The 26,945-nt window shown below is 42.0% G+C and overlaps 3 protein-coding genes and 1 long non-coding RNA gene across 4 annotated transcripts; 1 reads left to right on the top strand and 3 right to left on the bottom strand.

Annotated features, from left to right (window-relative positions):
- Nucleotides 1-1,893: 1,893 nt before the first annotated feature.
- LOC129758715 (uncharacterized) lies at nt 1,894-3,300 on the bottom strand. The gene is made up of 5 exons (XR_008740051.1): nt 3,259-3,300; nt 2,967-3,151; nt 2,518-2,896; nt 2,081-2,180; nt 1,894-2,019 (listed from the first exon to the last, which is right to left on the bottom strand). It is a non-coding gene; the product is annotated as an uncharacterized LOC129758715 (long non-coding RNA).
- Nucleotides 3,301-5,276: 1,976 nt separating this feature from the next.
- LOC129752435 (uncharacterized) lies at nt 5,277-10,503 on the top strand. The gene is made up of 3 exons (XM_055748215.1): nt 5,277-5,942; nt 6,036-8,025; nt 8,102-10,503. The coding sequence occupies exons 1-3, from the start codon at nt 5,277-5,279 to the stop codon at nt 10,501-10,503; spliced, it is 5,058 nt and encodes a 1,685-aa protein (XP_055604190.1).
- Nucleotides 10,504-13,742: 3,239 nt separating this feature from the next.
- Nucleotides 13,743-15,080, bottom strand: LOC129752434 (uncharacterized protein K02A2.6-like). Its single transcript, XM_055748214.1, has one exon. The coding sequence runs from the start codon at nt 15,078-15,080 to the stop codon at nt 13,743-13,745; it is 1,338 nt and encodes a 445-aa protein (XP_055604189.1).
- A 7,093-nt stretch (nt 15,081-22,173) lies between these two features.
- LOC129752433 (uncharacterized protein K02A2.6-like) lies at nt 22,174-24,299 on the bottom strand. Its single transcript, XM_055748213.1, has one exon. The coding sequence runs from the start codon at nt 24,297-24,299 to the stop codon at nt 22,470-22,472; it is 1,830 nt and encodes a 609-aa protein (XP_055604188.1). The 3' UTR covers nt 22,174-22,469.
- Nucleotides 24,300-26,945: the final 2,646 nt, after the last annotated feature.

The raw sequence follows: 26,945 nt of genomic DNA, 5'->3' as shown, positions 1-26,945 counted from the left end.
ATCTTATCTCTTAAGTGTCTTCAGAACAATGGCTTCTTGAAACATGTTTCATAACTTGGAAGCATCAAAAGTTAGTCAAAGTCCACTATAAAAAAATTGAAAATTCTAACTTTTTTTGTTTCAATAGATAGAGCTTAACTTTATACTACAAAGTTATAGAATACGTGAAAATATGAAACTTTGTTGAATACACCAAAACTCTATCTCTTTTCAGAGCAGTGTTATATGGGCTTTATTTTAAAAGTTATTTAAAAGTTAGATTTTAAACTTAACTATAGTTAGATGATGATTTAAATGAATAAGAGGTTCTAAACATTTGTTGGGGCATTCAAATCACACGTTTTGCACAAGATTTCAACATTCTACGACGTTTCCTAGCCAACTTATTGCAACTTTAAGTTTTATTTTTACTCAACTTCACGAGCGTTTATTGCAAAAACGTGCAAGTGGATTTTTAAAACAAATAAACTTTATTAAAGCTTGAACTAAGTCAAACATATTATAACCAACATTGGTAACTCTCAGCATGCTTCATATACTTTAGTAAGGATATCTTACATCAGCACTACCTCATGGAGAAAGTTCTTACTAGAAGGAAATTTCAAGCATTGAGAAACTGAGGCGAGGCAACTCTGAACATTCCTTTCAGCAACCGTGGGTTCGCGTCTTAACTACAAAACTTCGCACTTCTATGACCACGCAGAAAATTTTGTTTATGTTTTATTTTCAGCATAGGAATTTCAGCCTACTTAAACTTTTCTACGTGTAGCAAAGTATGTTGCTATGGTTCTAAATTTGTGTTGTTTTCTGCCGAATGGAAAAAAAGGTCCCAATCGAAGGAGTATGCTGAAATATCTTCAATTTGAGATTCTACATCCCGCATGAATCAGTATTATACAACAACGATATCCATTATCTTCTTCCTAAGACACACGAAAGATTAGCTTTATAGTTTTGGATTATTGATGTACGATTAAGGTAGTCTTTTTTCCATGAAGTGGAATCGTTTGGACGCACTTTACGATACAGCGAACGGGTCGTTAAGTAGAGTAACCATTCATTTTTTTTGCTTTTTTCTATAGATCCGAAATGAAGTAAAACGATAGATGTAATCGTTATCTTAACGTCGATTTGAATCATTTTGGATGCTAAAGCGTATCTTTAAAAGATAGTTTTACGATAAATAATAAAGAAGAAGATTATTCATGTTGTAATTCATTTAAAATAATTTATTTAATTCTAAAATGGATTTCGATTAATTACATTAGATTTTTGTTGAATTTACAAGATCATATAAATCGTATCACCATAATAGTCACAATTTTGCATACATACTTTTGACTAATTATTTTTAATAACAAATATTGATTATTATAACCATTTTTAAATCTCAATTTTTAATTATATGTTATTTTTAATTATATGATTTCCTAAAAGTAAGGACAAGCTGCGTTAAAGTTAATAAATTACAAATTACAAATCATACCTAATCTTCATATCTGCTAATGAATTTCGTTTCTGAATTGAAATGCTGCGCTTACCTCCACATTTGTTGGGATGATAATTACCTCATCTTTTACGCTCCTGGATATTATTTTTCTATTTCTTCAATTTAGGTAGCTTTTAAATGTATAGGTACAAATAAAGATCAGTGACATCCAAACCAATTAAAAAAAAGATATAAAATTAAACAAGCGCTATCCACTTTCTGGTAGGGTTTATGCTTATTTATAACATCAACCTCTACTAGAGGTACGAGAATATTTTTCACAATCTCCGGATCCCGATTACATTTACGCAGTGCGCCAGGTTACCGATGGCGCATTTTTTCCGTTTTATCTGAAAAAGAAAAAAAAACTGAATTACAAACAAATATAGAAAAAAATAACAAAATTTTACCGTCAGGTGCGGTGAATCCAGAAGTCCAGTTGGGTATACGATGCCGTCTCACAATCTCCGGATCCCGATTACATTTACGCAGTGCGCCAGGTTACCGATGGCGCATTTTTTCCGTTTTATCTGAAAAAGAAAAAAAAACTGAATTACAAACAAATATAGAAAAAAAATAACAAAATTTTACCGTCAGGTGCGGTGAATCCAGAAGTCCAGTTGGGTATACGATGCCGTCTGCAGTGACCGTTGTACCGCAAAAAAAGAAATCACGACTAGACGCTTGAAACCTGAAACATATGTAAAAGTAAACTATTTGATTCTTCGAAGAATAGGTCGATTAACTATTTTAATTATATTTTAATTGATGTTCAAGCAAAGCTAAATTAAAAGGTATTTTGAGTTATGAATTCAATAATTTCCATATGATTTCTGATTAAATTTTTCGAATATTTTTTTTTATTTTGCATTCGATGAATAAAAAATAAATAAAGTAAAAATTAGTTTCAATTTGAATTCTTAGAATGTTGTATCAGAAATTTCAATCCTGCGTCAAGATTTACAACTTTGATCTAGCTTTTTTGTGTAAGTGTTTTTTGTGTTTGTAAGTTAAACCTATATGAATACCTTTTCTCGAGTCCTTCAAAATACTACGGATCCACGGTTTCATTTCTGCGACAGCAGCGGCGGGGAAAAAGACGACATGGAAATCTTTACGTGGCTATGTTGGTGCTGTTGATTACCACGTTTTCAGCCTTCAAATTCACTACAATTTTCGGCGCACGGTTCCTTAGATGTCAATAATGAGCTACGCCAGCAACGTCGTCCATACCTTGGCGATAAAAATGTGACAATAATCGAAGCTATACTTTTTCACTAGCTTCCGTCCTTATCGATGACTATGTTACTGATGCTGCTCTTCCGCTCGAACTCGCTATCGCTTCTGCTGCTGTGGTGCTCATCCGGTATGATAATGCTGGACGGGTTTTTGTTGAACTTTGACGATCTGTATGGATGGATTCAAAAATCTGAATAAATAAACGGCAATTTTATTTATACGAATTTTAAAACTGTACCTGTCAGAAGCGCTCCTGCTTTCGTCGTTTTATTGGTGCATGGGATGTCAATTATGCTACATATGAGATTAGCACCAACCATCTCCAACCATCACAGTTGTTCGAGGTTGAGGTAACGGCTGAGCCCCCAACATGCGAAAGCAGTTCGTTCCGGAAATGTTAATTTAGCGAAATCGAAAACTAACCTAAAAAAAATAAATAGCAAATTTCATAGAAAATTGAAAAACTTACAAGTTGGATCACCAAGTTCAGAAGATTCTTTTTAGTTTACCTAGTTATGAACGTTTCTTACCTGAATCCAGGCCTTCCGCTGAAGAACATCCGTCCGCCCGATTCCGGCAATTCAAACATTTTGCACTGATTTCAAAAACAAAACCAAAAATTATTTTAAAAAATCGTAATAAATTCTAAATTTTGTTTACCAATTCTTCTTCTAAAAGATGACTGATCCGGGAGAAAATTCGGTACCGTCGATGCCAAACAGCCACCACGATAAACGTCGAGGAATTCGGGAATCCCGTGAAAAAAAAACGGAAAGAATTCGTTCAGGTTCTGGTGTACGCAATCACTTTTTCGAGAGAAAACAGTGAAGGCGCGTCTTTCACTGTAGTCAAGACGCACGACACTATTAGTTTTTTAAACTATTAATCGTATCTTTCAAAATTAATATTGTATAATCTCAGCGTATACTGGTAAGTTTGGACACACGAATAGTGATGTTAAGAACAGCAACGATTAGCGTTATCAGATCAGTATAATACTGATGATTAGTTGTACGGTTTATCACTATGCGGGATGTTATTTGAATATTCAATTTGGAACAATCGTTGATGGAAATTTCACTTTTTGAGCAAAACTGAATATTTCATAGAAAAAAATCATAAATAAGCCAAAACTCGACTTATTCAATTGTATAAAACAATTGATTTTAAAATCTACCCTTCAACGTGATTTAACAATTATTGATTATCACCAAACACAACTTAATTGCTCTGAAGCACGTTTGAATGAGCAGGTAAAGGGAAAAAAAGAACTTTGCTACATTAACTTTGGGTAGACCGAAATAAGTGTGTAGCTTTTGACGTAACTTTTTTTACCCTAAAGTATGTATTCTTGTTTTTTCTTGCAACCGTTTGTTCAAATAAATTTGTATCGCCAACTAGTACGGACGCGTTTGCATTTTTATCCCGAAAAATTACAGTCCACTTGCGACCACTGAGTTCCGGAGAAACATTTGGTCCGAATCGATCCGGATGTCGATTCTCGCGGAGTGACGTGGATATTACGAAATTTTGATCGATCGCTAGTTTCGCGGAAAGAATAAAAAGTGTTTTCGGTTTTGATTGCCGGGTGCATTTATGCCTGCCACAGGGGCGGCGAAGATTATTCGATTCCCGCGATACTCCCGTCGAACGATTGTGGAGTGAATAAAAAGTGTTTCCGGTTTTTTGAGAACCCGGGTGCATTTAAGCCTGCCACAGGGGCGGCAAAGATTTATTCAGTTCCCGTGAAATTGATCGATAGGCTGTGTGCAGCCGGAAGAGACCATTATTGGTTGAAGATTTGTTGATGGTGGTGTCGACGTGAAGAGGAAATTTTGAGAAATTCTCGGTTCGGCACCGCGTGTTAAATCTGTCGGCCATTTTGATTTGGTCAGAAAATTGATTCCACGAGTGGTTTTTGTGAAGATTGACGGCCATCTTTGATCGGTCGATAAAGAAGAGCACGATTGCGTTTGTGTTGGGGTTTTAGCTTCGAGTGAAGAACACAAATTAGTATTTGTGTCGTGAACGATCGAGCTAGTATAGGAAAACCGCATTTCCGATTGTGTTTTGGTGACGTGTTCTGTTTGGTCAAAGTTGTGTTTGGTTTATTGACGTCAAATTGAACCAGCAAAGAAAAAACCCGCTACCGATTTGGGGTAATCGCACGACCAAAAAGTGAATCTGTGGGAGGGCACGTCTCCATTTTGTCCCTGTCGTGGGAGGGCATTAAAGTGATTCGACTGCGGTCGGAAGAAACGACCAGTTAGAAGAGGTCGTATAAGAAGAAGTGTAAAGTGCTGAGCGCTTTGCGCTAGAAAAAAGTGAAGGCTGAATAAGAAGAAGCCTAAAAGTGATAGCAAGCCAAAGGCTGCTAAAAAGTGAAGGCCAAAAAGAAGCCTAAAAGTGATAGCAAGCCAAAGGCTGCTAAAAAGTGAAGGCCAAAAAGAAGCCTAAAAGTGATAGCGAGCCAAGGGCCGCTAAGAAAGTGATAGCAAGCCAAAGGCTGCTTAAAAAGTGAAGGCCAAAAAAGGAGCCTTAAAAAGTGATGCAGCTACGATCTGCAAAATTGAATCGAGTGCTGTTTTCAACGCCCGTTGCCTCTCTACAGCGTAGCCCAGGATTCAGCACACCGTCAGCTGAAATAAACGAAGGGAATCAGCTTGCTGAAGTAAGTGTGAGCGAGCAGTGCGCACAGCAAGACGCACGCCGGGAACGGAAGAAGATGGCTCAATCGATAGCTGCCCTTACGCAATGCATGCGTACATCCCAAGGTAAGATCTATCGAATCCAACAGACTATTCTAGCTTCACAAGGAGATCGTACCAAGTTTAACATACATGCCATCAAGTTATATGTTAAAACTGTAGATGCCGCATACGATGAATTCAATGGATTCCTGAATCAGATTTACATCTCCGATCCCTCTGCAAGAGACGAATTCGAACCGATGTTCCTTGAATTCGAAGAACTATACGAGTCTGTTAGTATTGCGCTTTCCGAAATAACTCAGTACCATGAGGATCAGAAACTTGCTGCTGTTGCAGCGCGCGAAGAGCAGAAACAAGCCATTTGCCAACCTGGCGGCAGTGGTCAACAGAACCAATTTCCGATTCAGATGGTTCCATCCTTATTGATGCAGCAAGCTCCCTTACCGACGTTTGACGGACAGTACGAAAACTGGTACAAGTTTAGAGATCGATTTATTGACATCGTAGAAAAATGTACCAGAGATTCCCCAGCTACGAAACTCCACTACTTGGACAAAGCTTTAGTAGGGAAAGCCAAGTGATCCATTGATCAACAGACTCTGAACGACAAGAAGCTCAACGTTAACAGTCGGTACACCAAGGCAAGGCAATTAGGATTGTGCTTCGCATGCTTGAGAAGAGGACATCGGACCTTGTCCTGCAAGGTTGATAAGAAGAAGCTGTGCGAATGCAAGAAGAAGCACCATCCATTGATGCACGTGGAGGAAAAACCTGAGGCAATAGAGAGGGTGACGGGCAGGACTGCTGAGCAACCAGGGACGTCGAGGGATTTGCCGGAAACCGTGGCAAAATGTGAAACACCACTGTTACGTACCGGAGAAGTGAAGAAGCAGGTGCTGTTAGCAGCAGCACTAGTCGACGTTGTTGATTCATCTGGAGTGGCGTTTAAGTGTCGTGCACTGATGGATTCCGGTGCTATGGCCAATTTCGTGTCGGAGCGATTGAGTGATGTGCTGTGTCTACCCAAGAAGTGTGTTAACATCCCGATCGTGGGTGTGAACGGATCGAAATCGATAGTGAAATCCCGAATTCATGCCACCGTCAAATCCAGCGAGACTGATTGTACTTTCTCGCTTGACTTCCTTGTTGTTCCCCGAGTCACCGGTTCGCTGCCGTCGCGGAAGTTGGATGTTTCCAACTGGCCGCTACCGAAGAATATCCGATTGGCTGACCCCAAATTCTTCGAACCCAATCGCATTGACATGCTCATCGGATCCGAAATGTTTTACGACTTGATGGAGGCTGGCAAGATCCGAATGTCCGCCGAACTCCCGTTACTACAAGAAAGCCGTCTTGGTTGGCTAGTTGCGGGACCAGTTCATTCTTCTGAAGGTATCGCCTGTGTTCGTGTCCACCAAGTAATGCCAGTTGAACCTGCTGATGAGCGTCTTGACGAGCTGATGAAACGCTTCTGGTGCATTGAAGAACAGTTCCCCGACGAAAAGGTTGACAACGATTGCGAGCAACATTTCCAGACGACCCATGCTCGCAGAAAGGACGGACGGTACGTAGTGCAACTCCCGTTCCGTGTCGATGCCGAATCATTAGGAGAATCCAGAAACCAAGCGGTCAAAAGATTCAAGGCACTCGAGAAGAGATTGGAGGCATACCCCAATACGAAGCAAATGTACTCGGACTTTATCAATGAATACATCGAGCTTGGCCACGCAAGATATCTGAACGCAGAAGAAGCGACTGAACACAACACCTACTACCTTCCGCACCACTGCGTGATGAAACCCAACAGCTCGACAACCAAGCTGAGAGTGGTGTTTGACGCCTCAGCCAAGACGACCACGAATTATTCCTTGAATGACGTGTTGATGAGCCCTCCAACTATTCAGAGCTCTCTGTTTGATATTATTCTGAAATGGCGTTCGCACAAATACGTTTACACTGCCGATGTGCAACGCATGTATAGACAAGTGATAGTTGATGATTCCCACACTAAGTACCAGAGATGTGTGTGGAGAGATGATAAGACGCAGCCGATCCGAGATCTTGAAATAGTCCGAGTTACCTATGGCATAGGTCCAGCAGGGTTCCTGGCAACAAGAGCGATGATCCAGTTAGCGAACGACGAACAACACCGATATCCCGCAGCCAGCGAGGTCGTGCGAAGAGCGTTTTACGTAGATGATGTACTCTCCGGTGGTGGTACCCTAGCCGAAACGAAATTGCAGATGAACGAATTGACCACGCTACTCCGAGAAGGCGGCTTCAAGCTCCATAAGTTTTGCGCCAATGATCCTGCTTTGCTGAAAGACATACCACCCGGAGATCAAGAGAAACAGTTGAACTTCGAAGACAACGACATTAACGGAGTGATAAAGACACTTGGTCTCCTCTGGGACCCAGTAAACGACGATTTCCTGTTTCAAGTTCAGCCGATGAAAAACGAAGACCCGCCGACCAAACGACAAGTACTTTCCGAGATCGCTAGATTGTTTGACCCACTCGGAGTACTTGGTCCAACTGTGGTACTCGCCAAATTGGTTATGCAGCGTTTATGGCAGAAGCAGATTGGTTGGGGACATTAACGGAGTGATAAAGACACTTGGTCTCCTCTGGGACCCAGTAAACGACGATTTCCTGTTTCAAGTTCAGCCGATGAAAAACGAAGACCCGCCGACCAAACGACAAGTACTTTCCGAGATCGCTAGATTGTTTGACCCACTCGGAGTACTTGGTCCAACTGTGGTACTCGCCAAATTGGTTATGCAGCGTTTATGGCAGAAGCAGATTGGTTGGGACGACCTCATTCCCGATGAAGATCACGAAATGTGGAAGAAACTACGACTTGAATTGTGCCAAATCAACGATATGAGAATCCCCAGGCGAACCACAATAGACGACCCGATAACCTTAGAATTGCACGGTTTTTCGGATGCCTCGAAGTACGCCTACGGCTGCTGCGTCTATCTGCGAAGTGTATCGGCTGCGGGATCGGTCGGAGTGAGACTGCTGTGCGGCAAATCCAGAGTTGCGCCGCTCAAGGAGCTGAACCGAAAGGAGAAGGAGAATGCGGATACCACCGAGATGACCATACCAAGATTGGAGCTGTGTGTAGCACTGCTGCTGTCCGAACAAGTTCAAAAAGTGCGCGAAACCTTAGAGATAGGCATTGAAAATGTCATCCTAAGGTCCGATTCGAAAATAGTGTTAGATTGGCTAAATAGAGTGAAACCAGAACAATCATCTTTTGTGCATAACCGAGTAAGGACAATTCGAAAACTCACCGCGGGTATGAAGTGGATGCATGTTGGAACTAAAGATAATCCAGCGGACTTAGTGTCGCGTGGTGTTTACCCGATCGAATTAGTGAATAGTGCAATGTGGTGGGACGGTCCGAACTTTTTACATGCGACCGATTTAGTGTACGAGAGTGTTTTAAACGAAGAAGAAGAGTTCGGACAGCATCCAGTTGAAATGGTCGCAGTTGCAGTTCGTGAGCGTATCCTCTACGACGAGATAGCCGATTGCAGCAGATTTCGCAGACTTGAACGTGTGTTCGGGTATGTGACCCGATTTATCTACAACTGTAGATCCAGGAAGAGAAAGGTTGAACGACGTAGCGGTAAGCTAGACAGCATCGATTACCGTGACTCACTGTTGACGATGGTGAGGATCACGCAACATGTTTTTTACCGCGAAGAAATCAAGACCCTGAGACGAAACTGCCCTGTGACAGGGAAGCTACGAAACTTGAACCCCTTTTACGACAAAGAAGAAGGTGTGCTTAGAGTTGGTGGAAGAATCCGAAACGCAGACTTACCACGTGATCAGAAACACCCCATGATATTGCCAGAAAACAACCACTTCACAGACATGCTGGTCGAATCTATACATCGAGAACAGTTGCATGTTGGATTGAATGGATTGCTTGCCAAGATCAGACAACAATTTTGGCCGGTCAACGCAAAGCGCACCATACATCGTGTGATTCGAAAGTGTATCAAGTGTTTCCGTATGAGGCCGAAGGAAATGAAGCACTTCATGGGAGACTTGCCGAAGTCCCGGGTTACCGAGACCAACCCCTTCACCCGCACTGGCGTGGATTATGCTGGTCCATTTCTTCTGAAGCAGGGTCGAATGAGGTCACCGATTAAATGCTATGTGAGTGTATTTGTCTGCATGAGCACCAAGGCCATCCACTTGGAGCTGGTTGGATCGCTGTCAACTGAATCGTTCTTGGGTGCCTTTCATCGCTTCGTTGGACGTCGTGGGAATGTTTCTGAGATGTACTCAGACCATGGCACAAACTTTCAAGGTGCCAAGCGGCAACTGGCAGAACTAGACGAATTGTTTAAATCGCAGATGTTCGAATGTAAGCTGGAGGAATTCTGCCAGTCCCGAGGAATACGATGGAGTTTTATAGCCCCTAGAGCTCCACACCAAGGCGGCCTATGGGAGGCCGGAGTAAGGAGTATGAAATCGCACTTGAGTAAGGTACTCAACGAATCGTATCTTACCTACGAAGAGATGTACACTTTGCTAGTACAAATAGAGGCTATATTGAATTCGCGACCCCTGATACCCCAGTCGGATGATCCGATGGATTACGTCTCATTAAGTCCAGGGCATTTTTTAATCGGTCGTGAACTTACTGCTGTTGCCGAGCCAGTTTACTGTGACCTCAAGCAGTCGAAGTTATCAAGATATCAGCAAATCCAAGTTCGCAAGCAATCCTTTTGGCGGCGCTGGTCAGCTGAATATATAACCGAGTTGCAAAGGCGTGGTAAATGGTGCGATACTCCCACACAACTACGAGAAGGTTTACTGGTGGTAATCAAGGAAGATGGAGTGCCGCCCCAGCAGTGGAGATTGGCTCGGATTGTCCAGGTGCATCCCGGCGCGGATGCTGTAGTTCGTGTGGTGTCGTTGCGTACGAGTTCCGGAGCGGTTTACACTCGACCGACGACCAAGATAGCTGTGCTCCCTGTTGAAGAATCTTCGGATGTTCCTGCTGAATTGAGCCGTCCGGCTCCGGGGGGTGGATGTTAATCGAAAATCGATAGAGTGAACTTCTACATTAACTTTGGGTAGACCGAAATAAGTGTGTAGCTTTTGACGTAACTTTTTTTACCCTAAAGTATGTATTCTTGTTTTTTCTTGCAACCGTTTGTTCAAATAAATTTGTATCGCCAACTAGTACGGACGCGTTTGCATTTTTATCCCGAAAAATTACAGTCCACTTGCGACCACTGAGTTCCGGAGAAACAGATGTTATGAAAAAAATAGTATAGTTGTGTTATGGTATAATTTTCAGATCGGGACACAAAGTTTCGGTAACAGTTTCAGTCAAAAAAAAATCGTCAAAGGCAACTTAGGTCTTCTCGATAGCATTTTTTCATGTTCGTAAAAACTTTCCTCACATGGAGGCGCATTCCACGTGTCGCTCATGTTTTTGGGGAGTGAGGAATATTCTTACTATTATTATATTTGACTAATAGTGCAACAAATAAGTATTGGCACCATTTGTCTGCACGAGCTCATATTTGATGTGTTTTACGTGTTTCCATTTCCAGGAGAAAAGGGTTTTTAAATAACCATAGAATCATTTCTCGTAGGTACACGTATCTACCTATACTACCCCGTGTAAATTTGATTCAATTTATTTGATGAACTGTTGAATTATAAAAAAAAACCAACGTATGGCCCCTCTTCCCGTCTTCGTATCCCGTGAGGGGAACCAAATCATCATAGAAATATTTCTTGTATTTAAATATTCTCCCTCCAAAAGTTGTTAACATCTGATCGATTATTACTTGAGCTGTGCAAAAAAAATGTATGGATGCTCCTCTTTTACCTTCCTATCGCTTTACAGAAAGGAGGAAGAAGCTTTAAATAATCATAGAAAAAAAAATCTACTGGGATACCCTCTGCTGTTAAATTTGAATAATCAGTTCTTATTCCCCTCTTCCCATTGGTGCTCAAATATACTCCCATGTCAAATTTGGTTTCGTTTGTTCGATTACTGGAAGAAGCCATGGATCTCAAAATATCGTAGAAACATTTCCCGTACTTAAATACCTTCCTATGTCAAATTTAGTTTCGTTTTAATGACTAGTTATCGAATAATGCGGTAAATTGTATGTAGATTAGTTCTCGAATTGCGCAAAAAATTGATGGGAGGGGTCTCAAACCATGTTTTTTTTAAACGAACACAATCACATACAGGATCTCAATAAAATTTGATGTTTCCTCGAAGAGATTCCTTTTTCTTAACTCCAAGCGTACATTATTCGAGGATATGAAGGCTAGCGTTTTACAAATGGTAAAACCACCATCCCACAGAAAGTGTTCTATGTGTGCCGTTACCGGGATTCGATCTCATGCCTGCTGGCTTAGAAGAGTTGAAGGCTATATCCTCTACGCCTCTATTCCTCTGGTCTTGCTAATCGCAATTCTAACTGCATAGTGAAAAGATCGTATCAAGTCTGAAGTCGGTTTAAATCGGATATGAAAGAAAGTCCGCCAAGTTTGTAAGTTTTGAAACGACCATCTTCAAAAACATCAAAACTATCCTTAAAATATTCTTCCTACCCATACATCCAAACTAAATTTGGTTTCGTTTGCTTGATTAGTTCTCGAGATATTCAAAAATGTTAGTTTTGTTAGTGAGACCTTCCAGAGAGGGGGAGAGGTCTCAAACTATAATAGGAACCTTCCCCGGCCTCCAATGTTTCCAACCACACCTATCAAGTTTCCAAATTCCAATTTTATAAATTGTCTTACAAAGTTAGCACTCTGACAATACCGGCTACTGAGGCCTCTAACGATGCCCCTTCTGGGCACTCAGACTTGGTGACTTGGCATACCTGTGCCTTCGATGGTTGATCAGGAGAAGAGTCAAAATCAGAATGATCGAAGGAGCTGTTAAAAGTCCTCATAACACCAATTAGCCCCATCAATTAGAAAAATTGTTCTTTCGGAGAGAAGCGAAGAACTGAAGGTTAAGATGTGAATGCGGCTTTCGTAACTGGAAAGTCGAAACGGGTCTTGACAGTTCAGGTGCTGGATGCACAACAGATGAACAGATGTATAGAGGATATATGTAGCTTTGATATAAAAATCTTCGTTATTGCCGTTTCGAAAAAAAAACCCCAGCGCTCCCATTCGCTCCAGTTCAGCTGCACTGCTGCCAGCATGTGAAATTTATAGAGTGAGCTCAAGTGTAAACAAAGTGAGCATATTTATGAGGTTTTTCAAACCGTTATTTCAATAGTTAAAAAACATTTTTTTTTTGGTCCGTTTCTTCTACAAGTTTGTTGTTTAACGTAAGTAGATTCAAAGTTCGTATAGTTTGTAAAAATTTATACAACGATCTAGTGACAGATGATAAAAATAAAATGCATGTTTAACTCATCGCTTTATTCAACCCCATAAAAAAACATTATTTTATGAAGAATTTTTGTTTGAACCCTTCCCGTTTTTTTTTTACAAAATGTTAATAGAAATATAACTAGTTGCAAAATGATTTTTGGTAAAATTTTGAAATTTGGAACTTCCAAATTTTTTAACATATAAAAATCATTTCATTGACCATAATAAGCATATTAGGACAAAACTAGATCTCTAGCAGAACCGCTATAATCGTTCTGGAATATAAAGAAAGGTCAAACGACCTGCAGTGTATTCTAAGTTATTTACTTTAATAGTTTTGAATGCTTAGTCAGCCAAAAAGGTTCCAAAGATTTTCGAAGCTAAATATAGACACGTTGATGATGTTCTTTACCGATGGGTCCCTAATAGAGGAATCAACGGGATTTGGAGTGTTCAATGAAATATCTAGCGCCTCTTTCAGCCTACCGTCACCATGCTCTGTATATTTAGCAAAGCTAGATGCTATCCATTGGGCCTTGGATAGTATTGCCACACGACCTGTTGAACACTACTCCATTATAACTGATAATCTCAGCTCTGTTCAAGCGATCCGCTCTATAAGACTAGGAAATCTCACGCCGTATTTCCTCAAAAAGATTCGAGATATATTGATGTTACGGCGTTCGTGACGGGGTGTGACCGAGGTAAAAGTAAGAACGCGAACGATGTAAACTACTATAAAATTCTTCTTTTATTGCTGGTAAAAATATACTTTTGTGCGGACGTAATTTAGCTGTGTTACAATATGGAGATCTCAATTCTAACTCCTATTATGCTGACGTGGCATCAGCAGGTCGGCAAGCACTGTTGCCAACCGTGAGCCCAGCGGCGTATCCAGGGTCCCAACATCTCCCCTCTTAATTCAGCCGGTACGAGTCGAACCTCCTCGGAACTCTTCGGGTACGTGAAGATCTTCGTGGCATTTGTACGGCTGATTGTTCTTCGATGGCAGATTGAAATCTTGATATAGATGTGCTGGTTTCAGAGGGTTGAGGTATCGGGCCGGATACGGTTTCCGGCGATGGTGGTGTAAGCGAAGATGCTTGTATCGGTGATGGCAGACCAGCTGACGATTCGAGTCCCGACTTGTGAACATCAACCAAAGTTTTCGGCGTAGATGATGGCAAAGACTGCTGATTCTGCGTTGATACTGGCGATGATTGTGTTGGAAACTCGTTGGTTGTAGGCGAACGTGGGAGGTTCCAAGCATCAAGAAGGATGCTCAGAGGCAAGTTGGTTTTCGTCGCAATTTCCGGTTCCTGTTCGGTTCGACTAATGAGTTGAATGATGTGCGAGCGTACCACTTGTCTTCCGTCAATCCAGACGTTGTACATTACTCTGCCAACATTCTCCAGTATGACACCCGGGAACCAGTTCCACTTATTCCTGACGTAGATGTTAGCAAAAACGAGTTCGTCTTTCGCAAAGGATCTTTGCGAGTGGGGGTCTTCATGGTAAGGTGCTCGATCTGGTTCCGGTGGTGGTCGAAGCAATTCCAGACTAGTTCGAATTGGTCTGCCAAACATCGCTTCGGCTGGAGATTTCCCATCTGGTGCCGATGGGTTTGGTGTGCTTCGATAGGTGAGAAGGAAGGTGGCCAATGCTTCTCGGACGGTTGTCCTTCCCTCCTGAATTTTTCTAATTGCACGCTTGAACGTATCTACAAAGCGTTCCGCCTGACCGTTGCTTTGTGGGTGGAACGGTGCAGTGGTCAGATGATCGATGCCGTTTTCTAAGCAGAACGTTTGAAACTCTTCGCTTGTAAATTGAGTTCCATTATCGCTGACGAGTGTAGTTGGCATACCCATCCGAGCAAACAGATCCTTCAGAATGCGAATCGTTGAGATGGATGTCGTACGATGTGTCTCAACAATTTCAGGCCACTTGGTGAAGGCGTCGATGACCAGCAGGTAGTATTCTCCGTCCAATGGTCCAGCATAGTCTACGTGAACCCTTTCCCATGGCTTGCTCGGAGTGGGCCACAGTGACGGTTTTGAAATTGGAGTGGATTTTGAAGCAATGGCACAATTTCGGCACAACTTGACATAGGAGGTTACATCGGAATCTAATCCTGACCAGTAAACGTACGACCGAGCTATTGCCTTCATTCGCTGGATACCCGGATGACCTTGGTGGATTTGGTCCAGGCAACGTTTGCGGAACTCCGATGGAATGACCAAGCGATCGCTGAACATTATGCACCCTTGGCAGAGACTGAGTGCGTCTTGTCGGTCGTAGTATGGTTTGACTTCCGGTTCTGGTAAGGCCTTTAAGGAAGGGGGCCAGCCTTTTTGCAAGTATTGGTACACTCGCTTCAAAACAGGATCTTTTTGAGTTGCACAATATATCGGCATTACCAAATTTTGCGGTCGGGACGTATTCGATGGAAAAGTCGTGGTGGAGTAGCGTTAGGGCCCATCGTTGTAGTCGGTTGGAGGTGTAAACCGGTATGCCCTTCTTGCTACCGAAGATCCTGAGGAGGGGGGCATGGTCGGTTTGAAGGTGAAATCTTCGAACGAACAACATCTTGTGGAACTTTGTTACGGCAAATATGATTGCGAGCCCCTCGCGATCTGGCTGTCTGTAGTTTTTCTCTGCAGGTGATAATGCACGGGAGGCATGTTGAATTACCTTTATGGTGCCATCAGGAAACTTGTGTGAGATCGTGGCACCAACACCAACCGAAGAAGCATCTGCCGACACCACTATTTCGAGCGCTGGGTCATAGTGTGTCAACATTAAGTTGGAGGTTAAAATTTGTTTGAATTTATTAAAAGATGCCTGGCATTCGGAAGTCAAGACGAATTTTGCTCCATCTTTTAAAAGTTCGTCCAGAGGAAATCGCAGGTTTCTCATTTGGGGTACAAATTTGCCGTAGTAATTTATTGCCCCCAGAAATGAGCGAACTCCGGAGACATCTGTCGGAGCTGCCATGTTGTGGATTGCTTGCACCTTATCAGGGTCTGGACGAATGCCGTTGCGATCAAGGATATGGCCTAAATACTTGATCTGTGATTTTACGAAACTGCACTTCTCGAGACGGATCTGTGTAGCCGTTAGTTGCGAGAGTGACACGCCCTCGGGCGATAAGCCTTTCCGAGTCGATTATCTCCCTCCATCTAAGTCTATACACGCACACACACACACGACAACTATGCTGTCGTGGCATGTCGTGAGTCGTCGTCTCTTCAGTTCACGTACGATCTTGGGCGAGGACGAGTGTGCGTCTCCCGTTCAGCCAGCGTAGAGCGAACCTCAAGGTACACAATGGCGCATCCTGCCAGAAGAAAATTATCGGCTGAACGGGAGGTGCGCGTGTTTTTTGTTGCGTAAAGTGTTTGTAGTGTAAAATGAAATTTAGGAAATGAAGTTGTTTATAAAGTGTGTACAAGGACCTGTGAATGATTCGGTAAGTAAATGATGTAGAATAGAATTTTGAAGAAAATGCTGCAATCAAATGTAATGCGTAGTTTATTTAAAATGCTTATTTGCTATTCCCGGAGAGTGGTACTGAATCTTAGCAGCTGGAAAATAAACTGCTGTGAATCAAACATTTATATTTTTATCGGCGAAGTGTCAGCATCTAGTTGGGTCCTTCTTTAAGCTGTTGATTTCAATAACAATCAAAAATCCGTTGGAAATGGAAGAAGGATTTTGGCTTTGTTTTCCTCTTCCCGTTCCGTTGAACAAAATCAAATAAAAAAGCTCTCATTTTTCTGGTCAGTGCAAAGTAGTTTGCGAGTACATCAGAACACACACATATTCATACGGATGTTCATTGATTGAGAAACTGAACGAACATTACCACACCATCCTCTCGCTCGTTTTTGTTCTCTCCCTACGACTTTCAACCACGGCTTGATGCGCTCTTCGTTAACTGTTTTTGGCTGCCGACCGAATTGGCTTTTGAGTTCGCAAGTGGTCTTTGCACTGTGATATTTTCACTAAAGAAAAAAGGTAATCTTTGTAAACTTGCTTTGATTGTTTTCGCAATCGGTTCGTTTGAATTTAACGTGCTGAAATCGTTCTGCTAAAATGGCAATATAAGTTTTGTAGAGATGCACGATTGCATCATGTCTGTTTAAAATAAGTACTTGTTGGGGAATATAATTAAATCTTTTATGCTATGATTTTTGTTGTTCTGGATAACGAACATTTTGAATAAAGTACCTCGGGGTGAGTGAAGACATTAGTTTTTCTGATAACGATAAAAACTAATTTTAAATATAAAAGCATATTGCCTTTGAAAGTTTTAAACTACTGAAAAAACCATTATAGTTATGGAATGTTTACTAAAGTTTATGATCGTTCAATGAGATTGTACTGCCAATTCTTAAAAAATGAAATGGTTTTGAAAAATGTATATTATTACTTTGCGATTGTATTTAAAATCAAATGTTCTATTGTAAAATCAAAGTTCAGGTGATTCATTGAGACAGAGCTGAGGACAGAAAGTGTTTGGCTGCGCTGGGTCTTCCAACTTATACCAAAGGAAAGGGAAATAATTTAATAACTGTGTGAGCTAAATGTTATTTTACTAAGCAATATTCGAACTTACGGTGGAACTATTTGCTCATTTCTGATTAGAGTCTGAGCTTGTGGATTCGAATGCATCTTTTTTTCCTTTTCCAAAATTACGAAAAAAATTAAGTTAAGACTGAAGTTTGACTGCGATAGAAGCTCCAATCAAAAGCTTATGTTTACAGTCGCGTTGAGAGTTTCGGCTGAAGTTTGTTTACGGTGGAAGTTTCGATCAAAATATTAAATTTCCAGTCACGATGGGAGTTTGACGAGGACCAACATGAAGGTTCACTTTATAAATTTTCGTTGGATCGGGAGGACCAACATGAAGAGTGTTCTGAAGGTTCACTTTATAAATTTTCGTTGGATCGGGAGGACCAACATGAAGAGTGTTCTGAAGGATCACTTTATGAATTTTCGTTGGATCGGGAGGACCAACATGAAGAGTGTTCTGAAGGTTCACTTTATGAATTTTCGTTGGATCGGGAGGACCAACATGAAGAGTGTTCTGAAGGTTCACTTTATGGATCACCATTTTAACAGTCCAGTGCAAACCGGTTGGTTTAAACGACGCCAAATAAAATAGTTTGTCATCGAGTGTTTTGAAATTCGAAGAACGAGGAGAGAAAGAGGAAGATCAAAGGCGGAACAGGAGCCAATCCAGGGCCATCCTCAACCTCTGTCGATGTTCATTGAAAAGTATCCAGTCTCTCTCTATCGATGGGTCGGACGCAGCCGCGGCCGACATAAATGGATATTTAGCAGCACTGCCAGTAACTGTCAGTTGGCAGAGTCTCTTGCTGTCGATACCAATGGGTGTTTGGTAACACCCCAATAAACCATTAAGCCCTGTTATAAGCCGCATAATGGACAAATAACAGCACTCCAGTGCCTATTAGCCGTAAATAATGATTTTTAATGCCTATAGGCACTGTTCGAATGAAGACGTTAAATAGGCCGTATATTGGTTTTGATACGGTGCTTCAGGGCTTCAAAGCCCTGTAGATGAAATTGACATCAGTAAATGACATCTGAGCCTTGAAGAAAAATAATAAAAATATTTAGATATGAATCGAAAAGAAGAAGTGTACAAATACTTCATAAACTTTACACGATTGGATTGAGAGAAATTATTACATTTTGTGTAGCTACGATTCTAAAATCCTTCGCAGAGTATACAAATTAAATCGACAGATGGAGATGATGGAGAGTGGATGCGAGCCAGCATATATCCGAATGGAATTCCCGATACACCAGAAAATTTTCGTTGAAAACACCGTCAACCCGAAATTCGAACCCACGAGCAATTGGAGGAACAGCGGAAGGAGCCTTCGATGCAGATTTCTGCAGGGTTTTTCGTGGTTCCTTTCGTGGTTTACTTGAAGTACCGTTTGGCAATCCTTGGAGCGCGATTAGGTTCTGGAACGGATGTATTTTTAAGTGCTTTTACTTCCTCAGATAAGCATGCAGAGCTATCAAGTGTTGACAATATAGTGTACATTCATTGTGTTTCTGAGATCAATAAAAATTCTTATTTAATATTTACAATTTTCAATCTCTATAATGCTTTCCTTTCAATCGCAACTCACAAATGTTCATTTAAGTAAGCCTTATTTTCGCTTGTTGACATAAGAACGTAGGTGGATCATGCGGCAAAGTCACCAAACAATACATATTCCTAAAAATTATATGTTCGATTCCAGTTCCTATCCAACAGCTATTGAAAAAATACGAGTGTGAGGGAGATAGATAGAGAACGAAGAAAAAATAGCTTTGCGGGAAGAGGGCGGCAAAACATCAAATCTTTTTTTTCTTTTTTTGCTGCGAAAATATTTTGACAGCTTCGCATTGACGCGATCTAAAAGTGGGGTCAAGCCGTTAATCGGCCGAAATACACGCCAAAAGTGGCTTTAGAACAGCACTATAGTCGAATATAGGGCTTTATGAGCTTTTAAAGCCGGTTCTATATTCGAATATAAGGCTGAATTAGAGCCAATTTTAACGGCCTAATGGTTACTTGGGACTACTTATAACGGTTAGTTGACAATGCCCTTCGCACTTAGGCGCATACGTTCGAGGTACATTTCGGTGATGGGTTTCGGGTCGGTGCCTCTCGTTAGCGCTGGGTGATTCTCTGCGTCGGTACGATCCGAAGTTTCACACGTACGTAAGAAAATGGAGAAGATTTATTAGTATGGAAATTGTACATCCTTGGTCAACCTGACCCAAACATTCTCAGATGAAACAGCTCTAAGGAATCTTTTCATGGAGTGTAATTCTTGTGAGCTCAAGAATTACACTCCATGAAAAGTCGTAAGGTTTTTTTTCTCGAAGCATCGCTTCTTGTTTTCATTTTTTGGTGTAGAGGGGAGATGTGTAGCCGTTAGTTGCGAGAGTGACACGCCCTCGGGTGATAAGCCTTTCCGAGTCGATTATCTCCCTCCATCTAAGTCTATACACGCACACACACACACGACAACTATGCTGTCGTGGCATGTCGTGAGTCGTCGTCTCGTCAGTTCACGTACGATCTTGGGCGAGGACGAGTGTGTGTCTCCCGTTCAGCCAGCGTAGAGCGAACCTCAAGTTACACAGGATCGTGAAGCCAAAATCTTGGATCCGTCGCATCACCTCGTTGATTCTGGTCCAGTGTTCTTCCGGGGTTTTTCCACCAACTACCAAGTCATCAATGTAACCAGAGATGCCCGGTATGCCTGCCCACAGGGAGGTGTACTATCACCTCTTTTGTGGAACCTAGTTGCAGACGGTTTGTTGAGAAAACTCAATGACCGTGGAATACCAACCTATGGATTCGCAGATGATTATCTTCTGCTAGTAAGAGGTTTGTGCATAAGCACATTATTTGATATAATGCAACAAGCTCTGCGCTCTGTTGAACGATGGTGTTCTCATGTAGAACTTTCAGTTAATCCTCTAAAAACTAACATTGTTTTATTTACTAAAAAACGTATCACCCGCGGGGTGCGCCCTCTGCTGTTTTATGGTTCCGAAATCACCGTGTCTAATCAAGTTAAATATTTGGGTGTCATTCTTGACTCCAAATTAAACTGGTCTGATCACATCGAATTCAGAATCAAAAAAGCATGCATGGCCTTCGGACAATGCCGACGTGCAATCGGAAAAAACTGGGGACTCAAACCTAAACATATTCACTGGATTTATTCCACAATAGTAAGACCAATTCTGGCCTATGGGTGTCTAGTGTGGTGGCAGAAAGGAGAAGTTGCAACAGTTCGGACTAAACTAAATCACCTTCAAAGAATGTGTCTTTTGGGGATGTCCGGATCGTTCACTACAACTCCTACTGCAGCACTAGAGGCTCTGTTTTCTATCAAACCTCTACACTTGTTCCTAAAACAGGAAGCCTTCTCATGTGCTTTTCGTCTACAGGCAGTTGGTCTCTGGCTGTCAGGAAATATCGAAAGATCATCGAGTCATACAAATGTGTGGCCTGAATTAGTTAGATTAAACAAGTTTAATCTAGCGCCAAACGATTTAACACTCTCGAGTAGTTTTCCCTACATGGGGTTTAAAGTCAAATTTCCTTCTTCTCAAGAATGGTTATCAGGTTTCGTAGAGGACCAAATGTCCTCTCATATTGTATTCTATACTGACGGTTCATTATCAAACGGCCGTGCAGGTGCAGGAATTTACTGTCACGAGTTGAACATAGAATATGCTCAACCTCTAGGAAAATATTGTACAGTCTTTCAGGCTGAGCTATATGCTATTATGTATGGAGTGCAAATTGCACTTCAAAAGAAGATTATGTTCAGAACAATTTATTTCTGTTCAGATAGCCAAGCAGCTATCAAATCACTCAGTGCTTCCAGTTCTAGATCAAAACTGGTAATCGCATGCCGGAAAGCAATCGAAGAACTTGCTGAAGGCAATGGATTAAACCTTCTATGGGTACCCGGACATAAGGGAATTTTTGGAAACGAATGCGCCGACGAACTCGCTAGAGCTGGGTCGGAAAAGGAATTTTACGGACCAGAGCCGGCTGTCCCAATATCACCATGTTGGTTCAGAAACCAAATTCAAACTTGGTCCTCTAACCAGCATGAACGATACTGGGAAGAGTTGGACACTTGTCGTCAAACTAAATTATTTTTAGAAAAACCATCTCCAATCATATCGAGTTACTTATTAACTTTAAATAAATTTCATTGCAGCATCTTGATCAGAGCACTATCCGGTCATTGTAAACTCAACTATCACATGCACAACATTCAGCGTGCTGAATCTCCAGTATGTGGTAGTTGTGAATCAGATGTGGAAGATCCCTTCCATCTTATATGTAACTGTCCCTCATTTGCCAGACTACGTTTTCGTACTCTGGGATCTTACGCTTTAAGCGAATCTGAGTTTAAGAAATTAAACTTAAAAAACATTCTATCATTCCTTACCGAATGTAGAAAAGAGCTTTAATGCTAATAATCCCTAGTGGAAAGGCTTTATGCCATCTTAAATAGATTGAATTTATTTCTTCCTTTTATAGGTTTTTCAGGTTTCTCAGGTAAATGATGAAATCTTGGATAAAAAAAGGCTAGGCACAATTTTCCCGTATGTTTGGATAACGTGCCGCTATTAAGCCTACCCCTATTCTGATACCTGATACGATCTTGGGCGAGGACGAGTGTGTGTCTCCCGTTCAGCCAGCGTAGAGCGAACCTCAAGTTACACAGGATCGTGAAGCCAAAATCTTGGATCCGTCGCATCACCTCGTTGATTCTGGTCCAGTGTTCTTCCGGGGTTTTTCCACCAACTACCAAGTCATCAATGTAACCAGAGATGCCCGGTAGGCCTGCCAGCATAGCGTCGATAGTTTGCTGAAAGGCTCCAGGAGCTGTTTTTACCCCAGGCGAAAGACGATTATAACGATAGAGGCCACGGTGAGTGTTTATCGTTAAAAGGTGCCTACTGCTTTCGTCGACCTCCACCTGCAGGAACGCTTCCGACAAATCGATTTGGCTGAAGACGGTGCAGTTTGCCAGCTTCGCAAAAATATCCTCCGGCAACGGAAGGGGGTACTGGTGAGGTTAAAGAGCCGTGTTGAGACCAGTACTATAATCGCCGCAGATGCGAATCGTGCCGTTCGATTTTCGCACCACGACGATAGGCGCAGCCCAATCGGAGTAGTCGACTGGAGAGATGATTCCTATCCGTTCCAGGCGATCAAGTTCATCGTCCACGGTGTTGTAGATCGCATAGGCTACGGGACGTTTCGGACGGAAGACGGGGACTGCGTCAGGCTTGAGGTGCAGATGGATTTGGGTTTTGTTGCAGAGACCGAGTCGCTCTTGGAAGACAGCAGGGAAGGTTGCTTTTAATGATTCCACGCTGTCACAGCAACGAGTGATGAGATTGCAGTAGGTATCGATCGGAATTGACCATAGCTGGAAGACGTTCATCATGTCGATGCCCAGTAGGTGGAGTGGGCTATCAACGACGTGGAATTGAGCACGGCGTTTCTCATCGTGGATAATGGCATCACAATCGAAACGGAAAAGCAACCTCAAGTGATCTCCGGATGCCGATTCCGCTGACCTGAACGACCGAGTACCTGGCAGTTTACCCATACGCTCCCATGTTTTGAGGGAAATAACGCTGATGTCGGAACCAGTGTCCAATTGGAGACGTACATCAATGCCGTCTAGCTTAGCTTGAACGAAACGACGGCTATTATGCAACTTATTTACAAGGACACTCACCGTTTTTGTGTAGACTCGATGAGGCTTGTTGTTTCGGCTGGAAAATTTCCGATTCTGTCTCGCTGTTGAGCAATATCCTTCACGATGGCCCGTATTGCCACAGGTGCTGCACTTGTGTCCCTTAAAACTGCAATCACGCACATAGTGCATGGCACCACAGAGCCAGCACGGAGTAGAAGGTAGATTCTTGTTCGAACTGTTTACCTTTGCAGCTGGATGTTTGTTGTTGTTTCGATGATGATGATGATGACGTTTTAACTGTTGCACCGCGGCCGGCGGTGTAGCTTTAATCATTGCGGTGTCTCTTTTGAGGGATAGAAGACGCTGACAATCATCGGATAGCTGCTCAAGTGTGACGTCCCGTCTATCCTCAATTTTACACAGCAAGCGAGTTCGCACCTCGGAATTTTTTTCTGCTTTCAGGCCACAGACGAACATCAAACATTTAAACTCCTCCTCGGAGAGTTTCTGCAGCTCGAATTCGACGCAAGATTTATTTATGCGGCAAGCATAGGAGGTGTAGTCCTCGTTTGGTTGTTTCTCCAGACGTAGGCAACGGTAACGGCGATTGAGCACGGATTCAGTGGAACCGAAAATGACTTTTAATTTGTCCAATGTCTCCGTGAATGTAAAATCTTTTGGTTGCCTAGGGAGGATGAAACTTACGTAGCGCTCGTGCTCCGCTGCTCCAAGTTTTCGCATGAGCAGGCGAACTTTTGCTGGATCATCAAGCCTTGCAGCATCTTTTTCGAAGAGATCATCGTACCTCCCATACCACGTGGCGAAGGTTATGTTGCTCTCTGGGTCGAAACGGAATTCCTTCACGTTGTTGGCCAAAGAGTCGAGAATGATTTCCGGATTGGAGGGGACCTGAACGTTGATGGCTAACAGGGCGTCCCGGAATTGTGTAAGTTGTTGCTGTATGAACTGTTGTTGCTGCTGGAGCATTTGGTTCGTGTAGGCTTGCTGTTGTTGGAAAAACTGGGCGAGGTACGGATCCGAAGGGATTGAGCGTGGCTGCTGCTGTTGACCATGGTGACCAAATATCGGCTGCTGGGGATGATTCTGTCCTCCATGGTGTTGCGGGCCGGATTGGAGAGCTTCTCCAGCGTTTGTGAATTCCAGCGGCGAATGCGAATTGAGGTTATTGTTCTCCATAGTGCACCGATATTTCCGCGTGGGTGACCTGCCTCTTAAGTGAAGATTATTGCGCTTAATTTTCACTCAATTACGCGACATACTCGTCGCCACTGTTACGGCGTTCGTGACGGGGTGTGACCGAGGTAAAAGTAAGAACGCGAACGACGTAAACTACTACACTCAGAGGAAATCTTATTATAAATTTCATAAGATACATCTTATGAACCACTTTTTTGCGTCCAAACTAATTTTTCATAAGAGTCTTATGAAATTCTTTCAACTTTCATACGATGTTCTTATGAAAAATAGAAGAAACGGCATTGTGAAAAAATGATGAACACATTCATTCATAGCATCAGTTTTTTTCATCATCTAACAGTACGAAGCAATCGCCAGTTCATAGTTATTATAGTTTTCCCTCAATGTTAAATGTTATTGTTATCTCCGGAATGGTAAGTTCGATTTGCTGTTTTTGGTGTGAACGTTGAACATATTAGTAAACTAAAATACATTATTTGTTTACTTTTCAGCAAGCTGATCGGTAAAAAACGAAAGGTCGAAGATTAAGATGCGGCAAAAAAAACCTTGATGGAGCCGTCTGTTGATGCGCTGCTGATGGTGACAATGAAGGATTTAATTTTAAACGAATTTGGAAAACAATAAAGAGCATGTTTTCAGCATGAAATATCGAGAATTTTTCTTATTAGAAAGTGATTTACTGTTTCCATAAGAATCTCTTATGAAAAGCAACAACCTCTCATTGAAGGCGTTCATCTTCAGAATTCATTCGCGTCATAAGACAATCTTATGAATTTCATTAATTTTTCTTATGGCGCCACTTCATAAGAGAATCTTATGGCATACATAATAGTATTTTTCTGAGTGTATAAAATTCTTCTTTTATTACTGGTAAAAATATACTTTTGTGCGGACGTAATTTAGCTGTGTTACAATAGGAGATCTCAATTCTAAGGCTGATGTCATGCTGAAGCAACTAGCAACGCGACCTACAACGCAACGTTCACACGACTAACCAGCTCTCATTTGATCTCCATGGAAATCGCGCAGACCTAGCTGTCATACTGGTCGCTTTGTATAGCGCGACCAATCTGATGCCAATGTGTTTTGTTGCGCGACTAGTAGGAAATCCAATAGGAATATTGTTTTTTCTCGATTTGAAGTAGTGATTCTGGGTTTTAAGCAATATAGTACGAAGATCTGTCCGAACTTATGATAATAAACTAAAAAATATCTTAATCGGCGAGAAAATTTTCATGAAATCTTAGTTCCCGCAAAAAAAAACAAGGAATTTTGTCGGTTCAAATTTTGGCATTCTTGCAATCCGGGTCGTGATTTGATGAGTTTTTGATGGCTCCCGAAAGAAAGGAGACGATTCAAAGCATTATCAGATGTAGAGAAGTGATGATTTGTAGGGAATTTCAAAGTCACAGGTCGCGCCAGCATGACATACCAATGCGTTGCAACGCAATCTAATTGGAACGTTGCGTTGCGTTGCGTTGCTAGTTGCTTCAGCATGACATCAGCCTAAGGCGTCGTACACAAATTACGTAACGCATGTAGGGGAGGGAGGGGGGTTGAGTCTGCGTTACTTGCTGTTACTTAGGGGAGAGGGGGGGTACTTGGTTCAGTTACGTAACAAATTAATGGAAAAAACATAGAGAAAAGAATTGTAATTTTCTTTTTTTGGCGAAAGCGTCAATTGTGGTTAAGTAGGTGCGTTCAGGAAAACACTGTTCATCAACAGCTTTTTCCCATGGACTGGATTTCAACAGGGCGTGTGAACTACCAGAGTTCGATGAGATCATGCGTTATCAAGGAGAGATCAAGCCCATTTTTATTATTACCTTTGACGGGGCCCAGATAAGAACCCCCGTTAAGCGGGCCATAGACTACACAAATGGCCTGTACAAATTCGATGATTCCACGACGATTGTTTGATCTATGCTCGCCCACACACTATACAAACATTTTTCACGCGAACACAAACGATTGCTGGCGAAAACAGCAACAAAAAAACCATCTCCACCCCGGCTGGGAGGATGTTTTGTACAAAATATTTCGATCCCGACCGATTTTACTCCAACCGTTTGGGCGCTCATTCAAGCAGTGCCATACACTATGCAAATCGTGTTTACAGCGACAAAATTTCATCGAATTTCATCGCATTTGTACAAATGTTTGTAGTCTGTGGCCCGCTTTACTTTGTGTACTTTTACTTATTATGTCAAAATTGAATATGGGGGGGGGGTGTATTTAGCGTTACGTAACTATAGAAGGGGGGTCCTATCAAACGTTACTTATTGTTACATAGGAGGGGGAGGGGGTCTAAATTCTAGATTTTTTGCGTTACGTAATTTGTGTACGACGCCTAACTCCTATTATGCTGACGTGGCATCAGCAGGTCGGCAAGCACTGTTGCCAACCGTGAGCCCAGCGGCGTATCCAGGGTCCCAACAATTGACCACTTTATCAAGACGTTGCTTTTCCATTACCTTTGTCTGGGACTTATTCTCACATTGCTCTATAGTTGGAAGTGAGAGGGCAAATTCCCTTGCAAAGGTGGGTTCGATGGAAGGCAACATTTACCAGCGTGAAATCGTCTTCAAAGATTTCTACTTCTTGGCTCGGAGAAACTCTATTGTC

This window comes from Uranotaenia lowii, chromosome 3, assembly GCF_029784155.1.
Source record: "Uranotaenia lowii strain MFRU-FL chromosome 3, ASM2978415v1, whole genome shotgun sequence".
Taxonomy (NCBI): domain Eukaryota; kingdom Metazoa; phylum Arthropoda; class Insecta; order Diptera; family Culicidae; genus Uranotaenia; species Uranotaenia lowii.
The sequence above is the reverse complement of the archived record's forward strand: the minus strand, read 5'-3'. Positions and strand labels throughout refer to the sequence as shown.

Excerpts from the sequence above, each read along its gene's own strand:
- LOC129752435 (XM_055748215.1), top strand. The coding sequence starts at position 5,277 with ATGCAGCTACGATCTGCAAAATTGAATCGAGTGCTGTTTTCAACGCCC. Across the intron at positions 5,943-6,035 it reads GAGATCGATTTATTGACATC|ACTCTGAACGACAAGAAGCT; the intron begins GTAGAAAAATGT and ends ATTGATCAACAG. Across the intron at positions 8,026-8,101 it reads TTTATGGCAGAAGCAGATTG|TTCAGCCGATGAAAAACGAA; the intron begins GTTGGGGACATT and ends TCCTGTTTCAAG.
- LOC129752434 (XM_055748214.1), bottom strand. The coding sequence starts at position 15,080 with ATGTTCAGCGATCGCTTGGTCATTCCATCGGAGTTCCGCAAACGTTGC.
- LOC129752433 (XM_055748213.1), bottom strand. The coding sequence starts at position 24,299 with ATGGAGAACAATAACCTCAATTCGCATTCGCCGCTGGAATTCACAAAC.